This window comes from Heptranchias perlo, chromosome 8 (assembly GCF_035084215.1).
Source record: "Heptranchias perlo isolate sHepPer1 chromosome 8, sHepPer1.hap1, whole genome shotgun sequence".
In the NCBI taxonomy this organism is placed as follows: domain Eukaryota; kingdom Metazoa; phylum Chordata; class Chondrichthyes; order Hexanchiformes; family Hexanchidae; genus Heptranchias; species Heptranchias perlo.
Window position 1 is genome coordinate 28,927,407 of NC_090332.1, and position 12,404 is coordinate 28,939,810.

General features: G+C 39.7%; 1 protein-coding gene across 1 annotated transcript in view; it reads left to right on the plus strand.

Annotated features, from left to right (window-relative positions):
- The first annotated feature begins 162 nt into the window (after positions 1-162).
- Positions 163-12,404, plus strand: part of LOC137324181 (calcium/manganese antiporter SLC30A10-like) — a 28,707-nt gene continuing 16,465 nt past the window's right edge. Inside the window, exons 1-3 of the mRNA XM_067988319.1 lie at positions 163-604; positions 1,062-1,136; positions 5,449-5,688. Of these exons, the coding sequence (XP_067844420.1) occupies positions 163-604; positions 1,062-1,136; positions 5,449-5,688 (757 nt within the window). The remainder of the gene's footprint in view (positions 605-1,061; positions 1,137-5,448; positions 5,689-12,404) is intronic.

A 12,404-nucleotide genomic window follows, 5' to 3' on the forward strand; every position in this document is an offset into this window, starting at 1 on the left:
TGTATTCCCCTGGATCAGGGTAGGGCGTAGATGAAATGTAAAATCCTAAATAGATGCAAACACAATAACCGAATAACATTTGACTTGCCGTAAAGGGGTGATGTTTGTTTTAGCTGCACAAGACGCGACATTTGCCTGTCGCCGCCACTTCCAACCATCACCATGGGGAGATACACAGGCAACATTTGCCGCTTGATCTTCATGTTAGTGCTAACCGCCGGCTTCTTCGTCGTGGAACTGGTGTCGGGACACATGGGCAACTCCATCGCGCTCGTCTCGGATTCCTTCAACATGTTGTCTGATCTGATCTCCTTGGTCATCGGGCTGACGGCGGCCAACGTGTCGAAAATCCAAAGGCACCCCAGGAACACCTACGGCTTTGTCCGGGCTGAAGTGCTTGGCGCCCTGGCCAACGCTGTCTTCCTCGCAGCCCTGACTTTTACAATTTTCGCGGAGGCGATCATAAGATTGATCAGACCGCAGAAAATAGACGATGTCCGGCTGGTCCTGATCGTGGGAGCTCTCGGACTGGCGGTGAACATCATCGGGCTGATCCTCTTCCAAGACTGTTGCTTCAAGAAAAAAATCGGAAGCAGTCGAACAGGTGACTGTGGATTCTTGTTAAAAAAAAATTACCGTCGCCTTGTGAGAATCGCGCCCGTGGTGTTTAATATCGAATTTAACATATGTTTGTTATGGTATCTCAGTACTTAGTTCACAAATAGGCCCTCGGTACAAATCACTGGCTATAGGGCTAAAAATAATGCGAAATAAAATACACTAGGATGGAAAAGCAACAAATATTGACCAGTCAAAGTATAAGCATTTAATACCACTTGCATTTTGTATATAAATATATTTTATCACTGATTGTAATTTTGTAATTAGTTTTGCACAATTCTGATCGGATGTGTCTTTGATAAGGAGCACGTTTTACTTTGTATGAATAATGTTCAGTATAATGCATAAACGCAATCGACCAGTCTGTCCTGAGAACTGCTAACCGTTCACATAATTTGCCAAGAGGATGTCTGATCACCGATTTTGGTGTTTTTTTTTAGGTACCTTGGCAACCGGCACAGGAGAACAAAGAGAAAACAAAGAGCCCAGAACTGCATCGGCGTTAAACATTCGAAGTAATACAATGGGATGGAAACGTATTGTAATGTCACAGTCACCGTGAGGATGACTGGAGTTTCTGCAGTAAACACACACCATCGTGCATCTTTATTCTGATATTTCGTCTGTCCTTAGTTTACCTAAACTCAATTGAGAATGTAGATTCATATTTGGATATCCAGTTTGCTACCAATCCTCCCGTAGCAATGTTTAATTGACGAACAATGTGAATTAAGAAAAAATACATGATTTTCCCAAATTCTCCTAATCCTCTTTTAGGATATTTATCATTAGAAATTTAGAAAAAAAAATCACCGTGCATCTTTCAAAGTACAGTACTCACAAGGCATTCAGCATTACTGTAAACAGCAGAGTTTGTATAGGAGTTTTAGCGAAGTAAACACTTTTTAAACAGTTTTAAATGCCCGATTTTTAAAACAAAGGCCTCCAATTTAGCACAATTTTTACACAGCATTTTAAAAATACTTGTGAATCTCCTGTGGCATTGCTCAAGGCAAGTGGGACAATGCACTGCTTTATAACAATAGGAGCGTTAGAATATGTAACAATGTATTCTACTGCTAAGACGCATTATAACTGGCCACAAAGTTTAATTGTAAGTCCTGAGGTCGGTTAGAGCTTAATTGTCTAACAGCTGACTCACTATGAGCAATACCATGGGCAATTTGCTCGTAAGTCCTTAAGTATACCACAAGAAATTAGTTTCTTACAGAGTTCTACCATTTCATGATTACACATCTGCCCATTCAAGCACTTTGTTCATATATATATATATATATATGTCCGCGCAATGTATGTATAATTTTGATGCTGTACAAATTCCTGATACTGAATTAGCAAATCTAATTTTGGGTCCCAATTTGACATTCATTTTGCGATTATTTATTATCTATGCAAGGCTACTTTTATTGAATTCATCCATACAATTCCAGAACACATAATAATATTCTATAATTTAACTGCAGTCAGATATGATAGTTTTAAGGGATAGACTTTTACCCAGATTGCAAACAATGACACTCCATAGTTAAGTTTGATACACATCTATTGCAATACCTGTTTTGTCTACATTAATTCAAAAATGCAGCTCAACCAAATTCTCAATAAAGTAACAGTTGCACTGCCAGTGTTAGAGTGAAATCACTGAGTTTCCATAAATGCAAAATAGTTTAATTTTTAATACATTTCACAGGTTTTTTTTGCTGAATTTTGAACTATTCAGAGTAAGGAATGACAATGGTTGGATTTTTTTCTCTTTGCACTCTTTGTAAGTATCAAGAAGATCCTAGATTAGATGTAGTGCAGAGATCTCTCTGCCAAATAATGTGCCTCAATCCAATCTTGGAGAAGAACCCCTTACTGCAAAACAACTACATTTCCATTTCTCACAACAATATTGGTGTACAATCTTGCTTTTTCATGGATTCTGCCCAACTTGTAAAAAACTGGATAAATTCACTGAACAATGCGGGTGCATTTATTTATTTTCTATACAGTGTTAAAGAGAAGATTTTTTTTGAAGTTTGGAGAACACAAAGAGACAGAAAAGCTATTGTCATTTTCATCAGAATCTTGCAACGTGTATTTGTTGCATGACTGGTTTCAACACATCTCACATTATTGTGTTAGGTGCTTGTAAAGAAGCAAGTAGAGGTTTGTCAAACCCTTTTCGAAGATGAGATGACACTTTATGATTAAAATAACAAGAAATCTTAAAATTTTTGGCTTCATAAAATATAAGGAAAAAGTTAACTGGCAGACTGAACTGTTGAACTTCCCAGGGAGGTTGCCATAGTGCTTCCTTGTAATCTCTCATTTTAAAAGTGAGCTGTGAAACTCTGGGGAGTTTTCATATGGACTCCCTTGTGCACTATCAATTTAATTAATTTGTCTTAGACTGAATGGAGTTGCTTCTAGTGTCTCCATGTGCCTTCTCCAGTGACATTAGTGAGATAAATAGGTCAAGTGAAAGCCACTTAATGATAGTGTTAAAAAAAGAAACAGAGAAATTCTGTTGTAACAATGTTCTGAGAGAGGGTGGTTTTTCTTCCAGGCTGCTAAGGTCATATAAGTTAAACAGTTTTTATAGAATATTATAGTTTTGATGTTATGCTACTTTAAGCCATCTTAAGCTGACACTAATTAACAAGTTAATGTTTTGAAATAGCTTATTGAAACATTTATTATTCACGAAATGTAACTTGTACTATATTTTATTATAAATGGAGAAGAGGAAAATTAGTAGGTTTGGATTTCATATACTAATTTAAGTTATATGAAATGCAAACCTACTAATTTTCACTGTCTCCATTTTTTCTCTGTATGTTGGATTGTTCAATTGGTGGAGCATTTGACAGTGGCTAGAAAGTTCTAGGTTAAAATCCTAGAATCTTTTATCCTTTTGAAGTGATTAAGCTTAATACCACATTTGAAGATGTGTACCAACTGTAGCATTTGGGTACAATGCTTCCTCTGCTATCTTTGGGCCTTCCTAAATGTCAGTAATAGCTACTATCTGGTGGGAATGAAAAAAAAGCCTCTTTCCTTCTCTGTATTTACATCTACTTGGAATTTGTATTGTTTTTATTGCATATTTCATATTTATTAGGGTAAGGGGTAACAGTGATGGAAGAATGGAACATTTCTTCTTTACAGGAAATGAAATACATTGTGTTTCCACGTCAATATAATACTCTAGAGAGCATATAATCTAGGCTGACACTTCAGTGCAATATTGAAGGAGTGCTGCACTGTCGGAGGTGCCATCTTTTGGATATTATGTTAAACCAAGTCCTCATCTGCCCCTCACAGGTGGACATAAAAAGATCCCATTGCACTATTTTAAGAGCAGGAGAGATTTCCCTGTGTCATGGCCAACACTGATCCTTTAACCAATATCATTAAAACACATTATTTGGTCATTTTTATGATTGCTGTTTGTGGGACCTTGCTGTGTGCAAATTGGCTGCTGCATTACATTACAACAGTGACTACACTTCAAAAGTATTTAATTGGCTGAAAAGTGCATTGGACATCCTGAGGTCGTGAAAGGCGCTATATACATGCAAATTTTTTCTTTCCTTTTAAATTGCAACCCTAGAATAACACCCCCTATTGAACCAGTGTGATATTTTCATTTCATGATTTGTTCTTATGGTATCTCTTCGAGAGCACCAGGCCTAGCATCAATAAATCACCTTTCACACTGCTTATCCTGACCTGTTTTTTTGTACCATGGTACCACTTCCTTTTTAAAATCCTTTCCATACCACTCACTATCCACAGCCAAGAAGGAGTCTTGGCAGCACATACCCTATCCTCCACTAGTGCCTCTCTGAAATTGGTTTGCGGAGAATTGGCTGGGAATGACTCTCCGATTTTCCCTCTTTTCCTTTGGGGATGTGGCTGAGATAGCCAATTCAGTTATTTGGGAGAACTGTCATGACCTCATATCCCACCAGTATATGGTACCATGTGTTCATACTTCAAAGCTTTTTAGTGTACTGAGTCTGAACTACTCATTTTAAAAGAGACATATATGCATGGAAGACAACGCAGAGAAGAGCGACAAGAATCATCCTAAGTATAAAAGGGGACCAGCTAAAAGATGTTGGATATGTTTGAGCACCATTGACTAGAGAGCAGTTGTTTTAAGAGGAGACCTCTTTGAGGTATATAAAATATTTAATGGCATAGAGATGTGATTCTGTAATATTATTTCGAAGCAAGATAGGCAGTAGGAACAGAGAACATAAATTTAAATGAGTAAAAAGTAACTTTAAAACTTATGTTAAAAAAAACTTTACTCAAAGGGTGATAAACATTTGGAATAATCTACCAGTGAGGTATTGGAGTCAAAGGGGTTAATTTTAAATTTGGGCAATAGTGTAAAATGGGGGATATCAGATCAGCCGTCCTCTGTACACCTCTCCTGATTCTCATTTACATTGACTTGAATGGAAATGAAAATCGGGAAAGATGTATAACAGTTGGCCAATCCAGTATCTCCCGTTTTACACTATCACCAAAAGACAAAATTACCCCCAAAGACTTTGAGGGAGTTCAAAATGAAGTTGGACAGTAGACTGGGTGAGATGATGTACTAGAAGGACAAGCTTCAATGTGTCAGTCTTTCCTTGTCCTTTACTTTTTCTTATGTATTCATATACAACAGTTCCAGACTATAATGGCATTACTTATAAGGGGAGGGAGCCAGTTTAGATTAACAGTGATCACTGGCTAGTACTGTGTACTGACTTTTTTTGTACTTTATAAGAGTTAAATCACTAACAAATATTTATTTTCTAGGTGTCCTTCTACATGTAATGGGAGATGCATTGGGATCCGTGGTGGTCGTCGTCGCTGCTACTATATTCTATGTACTTCCACTTGATAAAGATGAACCCTGTAATTGGGAATGCTATGTTGATCCAAGCCTGACAATTATCATGGTTATAATAGTTCTCTCATCTGCTTTCCCACTTGTAAAAGAAACAGCAATTATTCTGCTCCAGATGGTACCCAAAGGGATCAAACTGCATGATTTGGGTAAGCTAATCTGTTTACTGTGTAGAATTAATTAATGTGTGTTATGGGCTGGAGCTTTTGTTAAGATTGGAAATTGAAATACCAAACATGAGAAAAAAATGGAATTCACCTTTGTAGGCCTAGAGTTTCATATATTTCATGCCATATTTAGCCTGCTTCAAAATAACTTTGTTTCAGAATTACAAGGACACAGCCTAAGCTGGATTAAAATTAATAACAACATATTTCAGTTCAGAAGTTGCTTTAGAGGATTACATTATATCTAGTTTTTGTGGTCTGCAAAGTAGCATAACCAATTGCTATTATATTGTCTCCATTTAAGTCCAAACTATTAATACAAAGGCATCCAACGTCTGCATTTCAGAAGTGGTCGTACTGTTGGGTCAAAGTTGAATTCTCAATTGTGGTGAGCTGGTTTTGTCTTTTTCTGCAATGTGTTAGTTGTGGCATCTAGGTTGTCACAATTGCTAAATTTCTCTATGCACCAACTTGACTTCATCTAGCATCTTTTTCTCCTGCACAAATTTATTTCTTAGTCTTTCAGTCTGTTTCTTAGTCTTTGACCTATTCTCTATTTAGCCTATCTTAGCCAATCCCTCTATCTGGGAAAATTGGGATAAAGCTGGTTTCTTTTACACCTGAACATCAAAGCAAGCCAAAGAAAAGTGGTTTATCTTGTATCTCTGCTTCAACATCTGAGCTTTACTTTTTAATCTTCACTTGTTAAAATCTCTTTTAAGCTTTGGACATGTTATTGATAATTTTCATGGTATCAAACGTCTGGATCAGTGTTGACTATAGGTAACAGTTGGGTTGTTCTATCCTGAAAATTTGTCAATTCTAAGGGCTTTTGGAGCCTAAAGGTTTGTCTCATGCTTTGATTATCAGCTGTTAAAAGGTTTTCTTAGGAACTGGCATCAAGATTGGATGTTATAATGGCATAAAAAGTCGTAAACACAGGAAATGTGATGTACTGCCATGGGCTCTCGGGTTTTAGCCATCTGGCTTTTCAGCATCAGCATTTTAAATATAGAAACAGTTTTCTGCTTATCAAATCCCTAGCCCAATATTATCATTTTAGATATGGTCCTGTTTTACCTATAACTGTGTCGGTATAATAATGCCTTTCATCCCAAATTGTTTGCTGGTGAACCTTCCTAGTATGCATGACTCAATGTCACAATGAACCATGCATTTATCTGATTACGGTATCAGGAGCAACAATGATACTTTGAAAGTACTCTTTATACACCTTCAAAAATCACTCTAGGTGTTCAGTGGTTGATCTTACAGTGCAGATGATGAATTACATGCAGATTTTGCTCTACAAGATGAGGTCAGAACCTAAGTGTGGTCTAAGTGTGGACAGCAAAATGCTAATGTAAAAAATGACTGTCATGTTTGCCCTGATAATAACAGTAACTGCACTTGAAAAGTAATTAATTGCCTGTGAAGTGATTTAGGACATCCTGAAGATGCGATGTAAGACCGGGTTAATCCCCTGTATTATTAATGTGTTTAGAATGTTCTTGTTTATATTTTAACCAGACATTCTATTAATTTTAGAGTTTAGAGTGGTTAAGGCAGGAACAGAGTGTTCCCTAATGTGTTGGGTTGCTTTGAAACAATTTTGCTCACTGTGCATAGGAAAGCACGTAAACTGGTTCCAGGTGCAACTTCTGTTGACCGGTGGCCATCTCAGGACATCCACTGCCTAATTGACCCCAAATAGAAAAATGTGATATAAACTTGACTATATAAGCTTTAGCTTTGAAATGCTGTCTCTTAAATTATTAGTGGTAACCGTCCAAATTTAGGAGGGTGCTTCTTGAATGACCTGGTGCGATCTAGCATGCCTTGGCTACCCAACAGCCTTAACAAATAGGGTTCCAGTTGCAACCAGCTCTATGGTTAAGGCAATAGAATTGCTCCATTGACTTAGACTGGCAGTGAGGGAGGGATATGCTGAGCTCTCCCTTGAAGTTGGAGAGACTGCTGACAAGGATGGGGCAAACGGTATTAAAAACCCCTTCCACAAGTGTTTAGGTGGGAGAATCCATGCTGTGTTTGCTTTATACACTGAAACAAGTCTGTGAGACATGTTAATAATTGGACATGTTGAAGGAGAAGTCTCCTTTTAACCCCCTCCTCTCCCCTCTCCTCTTTCCTCCCTCAGTTATGTGGGTGAGTTGCATTCTTGGCTATACATTAAATGAGCTATTTTAGGATTACTTATGTGGTTGTTCAATTATTTTTTTAAAATCCACATCTGAGTGTTGCTATTTGCTTTGCACCATTTTAATTTAGCACCTTGAGAGAATCTGGCCCTAACCGTATTCCTAATCAATAGAACTCTTCCCCTTGCATTAACGTACTATATAAATGTAAGATTTGATTATTTTTTCTTCATTTTCCTTCCCTTCACTATCATCTCAAATCAAGGAATGTAAAAAGAAATTGTAAAGTATTCTACAGACACATAAATAACAAAAGAAAAATCAGGATAGGGATAAGGCCACTAAGGGATACACACGTTAAATTCACAGGTAATGACTGCGAAATTGCAGAAATATTAAATAATTACTTTGCCTCAGTATTTACCAGGGAGACTAACATGGTGGGCATGATATTAGAAGAAGAGATCAAAAAAGATATAAAGACATTTAAGATAGAAAGGGGAGAGATAATTGATAAACTAATCAAACTTAGAGAGGATAAGTCCCTGGTCTGGATGGATTGCATCCACACATATTAAAAGATGTTAAGAGATAGCAGAGGCATTATTACAGACATTAAAAAATTAATTAGAAAAGGGAATAGTGTCAGAGGGCTGGCGGACAGCTAGTGTGATTCCTATGTTTAAAAAATGAGATAGAACCAGAACAGGGAACTATAGACCAATTAGCTTAACATCGGTGAAAGGGAAGATAATGGAATTCTTACTCAGAGATGTAATAGAAAAACGTCTAGAAACTGAAAATATAATAAAGAATAGTGAACACAGATTTCAAAAGGGAAAGTTATTCTTGACCAACCTTATTGAATTCTTTGAAGAAGTAACAGAAAGGGTAGACAAGGGTAATGTAGTAGATGTAACATATTTGGATTTTCAAAAGGCCTTCAATAAGGTATCACATAGTAGACTCATGACTAAGGTCAGAAAATGTGGAGTCAGGGGACAAGTAGCAGAATGGATAGCAAGCTGGCTACAAAACAGAAAACAGAGAGCTGGGGTTAAAGGTAGTTACTCAGACTGACAAAAGGTGAGAAATGGTGTTCCACAAGGATCGGTGCTGGGACCACTATCGTTCACCGTTTACATAAACGATTTAGACCCAAGAATTGGAAGTACAATTTCAAAATATGCGGATGACACTAAATTGGGGGGTATAATATCGAGAAGGACTGTGATAAAGTACAGGAAGACATTAATAAACTTGCAGAATGGGCTTGTTATTGGCAAATGAATTTCAATATAGACAAGTGTGAGGTATAGGAAGAATAAGGGGGACACATACTGCTTGGATAATAAGAGTCTAAATGGGGTAGAGGAGCAGACGGATTTGGGGGTAGAGATACACAAATCACTAAAAGTAGTGAAGCAGGTTAATAAGGCCATAAAGAGAAGCAAACCAAGAACTGGGGTTCATTTCTAGAGGGATAGAATTGAAAGGCAGAGAAATTATGTTAATCTTGTATAGAACCTTGGTTAGACCACACTTGGTGTACTGTGAACAGTTCTGGTCTCCATATTATAAAAAGGATATAGAGGCACTGGAGAAGGTACAAAAAAGATTTACTAGGATGATACCAGAACTGAGAGGTTTTTGTTTTATTCGTTCATGGGATGTGGGCGTCGCTGGCGAGGCCAGCATTTATTGCCCATCCCTAATTGCCCTTCAGAAGGTGGTGGTGAGCCGCCTTCTTGAACCGCTGCAGTCCAATGTGGTGAAGGTTCTCCCACAGTGCTGTTAGGAAGTGAGTTCCAGGATTTTGACCCAGCGACGATGAAGGAACGGCGATATATTTCCAAGTCGGGATGGTGTGTGACTTGGAGGGGAAGGTGCAGGTGATGTTGTTCCCATGTGCCTGCTGCCCTTGTCCTTCTAGGTGGCAGAGGTCGCGGGTTTGGGAGGTGCTATCGAAGAAGCCTTGGCGAGTTGCTGCAGTGCATCCTGTGGATGGTACACACTGCAGCCACAGTGCGCCAGTGGTGAAGGGAGTGAATGTTTAGGGTGGTGGATGGGGTGCCAATCAAGCGGGCTGCTTTGTCCTGGATGGTGTCGAGCTTCTTGAGTGTTGTTGGAGCTGCACTCATCCAGGCAAGTGGAGAGTGTTCCATCACACTCCTGACTTGTGCCTTGTAGATGGTGGAAAGGCTTTGGGGAGTCAGGAGGAGAGTCACTCGCCACAGACTACCCAGTCTCTGACATGCTCTTGTAGCCACAGTATTTATGTGGCTGGTCCAGTTAAGTTTCTGGTCAATGGTGACCCCCAGGATGTTGATGATGGGGGATTTGGCGATGGTACGCCGTTGAATGTCAAGGGGAGGTGGTTAGACTCTCTCTTGCTGGAGATGGTCCATTGCCTGTCACTTGTCTGGCGCGAATGTTACTTGCCACTTATCAGCCCAAGCCTGGATGTTGTCCAGGTCTTGCTGCATGCGGGCACGGACTGCTTCATTATCTGAGGGGTTGCGAATGGAACTGAACACTGTGCAATCATCAGCGAACATCCCCATTTCTGACCTTATGATGGAGGGAAGGTCATTGATGAAGCAGCTGAAGATGGTTGGGCCTACGACACTGCCCTGAGGAACTCCTGCAGCAATGTCCTGGGGCTGAGATGATTGGCCTCCAACAACCACTACCATCTTCCTTTGTGCTAGGTATGACTCCAGCCACTGGAGAGTTTTCCCCCTGATTCCCATTGACTTCAATTTTACTGGGGCTCCTTGGTGCCTCTCGGTCAATTGCTGCCTTGATGTCAAGGGCAGTCACTCTCACCTCACCTCTGGAATTCAGCTCTTTTGTCCATGTTTGGACCAAGGCTGTAATGAGGTCTGGAGCCGAGTGGTCCTGGCAGAACCCAAACTGAGCATCGGTGAGCAGGTTATTGGTGAGTAAGTGCCGCTTGATAGCACTGTCGACGACACCTTCCATCACTTTGCTGATGATTGAGAGTAGGCAGATGTGGCGGTAATTGGCCGGATTGGATTTGTCCTGCTTTTTGTAGACAGGACATACCTGGGCAATTTTCCACATTGTCGGGTAGATGCCAGTGTTGTAGCTGTACTGGAACAGTTTGGCTAGAGGCGCAGCTAGTTCTGGAGCACAAGTCTTCAGCACCACAGCCGGGATGCTGAAGGGGCCCATAGCCTTTGCTGCATTCGGTGCACTCATCCGTTTCTTGATATCACATGGGGTGAATCGAATTGGCTGAAGACTGGCTTCTGTGATGGTGGGGATAGCGGGAAGAGGCCGAGATGGATCATCCACTCAGCACTTCTGGCTGAAGATGGTTGCAAACACTTCAGCCTTGTCTTTTGCACTCACGTGCTGGACTCTGCCATCATTGAGGCTGGGGATGTTTACAGAGCCTCCTCCTCCCGTTAGTTGTTCAATTGTCCACCACCATTCACGACTGGATGTGGCAGGACTGCAGAGCTTTGATCTGATCCGTTGGTTGTGGAATCGCTTAGCTCTGTCTATAGCATGTTATACGTATCAAGAAAGATTGAAAGATTGAGCAGGCTGGGCTCTTTTCTCTAGAAAAGAGAAGACTGAGGGGTGATCTGATAGAGGTCTTTAAGATTATGAAAGGATTTGATAGGGTAGACATAGAAAAAATGTTTCCACTTGCGGGGGAGACCAGAACTGGGGGCTATAAATATAAGATAGCTGCTAATAAATCCAATAGGGAATTCAGGAGAAACCTCTTTCTCCAGGTTGTGTTTATCTAGATTTCCCCCATCGATTAGCATAGATGCATTTATGGAGAAATCTAGATAAACACATGAGGGAGAAAGGAATAGAACAAAATGCTGATAGGGTTAGATAAAGTCGGGAGGGAGGAGGCTCGTGTGGAGCATAAACACTAATATGGACCTGTTGGGCCGAATGGCCTGTTTCTGTGCTGTACATTCTATGTAATTCTCTGTAATCTGAAGATGCTGACTGGTACTGGGGTACTGATTCAGTGATTTATCCTTCATAATTTTTCATCATAAAAAAATCCTAGGCAGCAGGTTATAGATTCAACACGTTCTCAATCCCTGGTAATAATGGGAATGCTGCAGCTGACACAAACTTGCAACGGTTACATCATTATCCTACAATAAACAGAATTATTCCACAAGGACTTATGGGTTCCTTTGCGGTCTGTGCTGTGATCATCTAAATTGACTCCTGTCTTCAGTACCAATTAATTTGCATTAATAAGGTAATTAGATCTAGGTGTGAATCTTGCTGAAGATTTGTCTAAGGAGTCACAGCTTGCATCCACATATCAATAAATGTACATAAATATCAAATCCTTTTTAAGAATAAGTACAATTCTTATTACATAGAATTACATAGAATGTACAGCACAGAAACAGGCCATTCGGCCCAACAGGTCCATGCCGATGTTTATGCAACACATGAGCCTCCCCCCACTCTTCTTCATCTAACCTCATCAACATATCCTTCTATTCCTTTCTCCCTCGGGTTTATCTA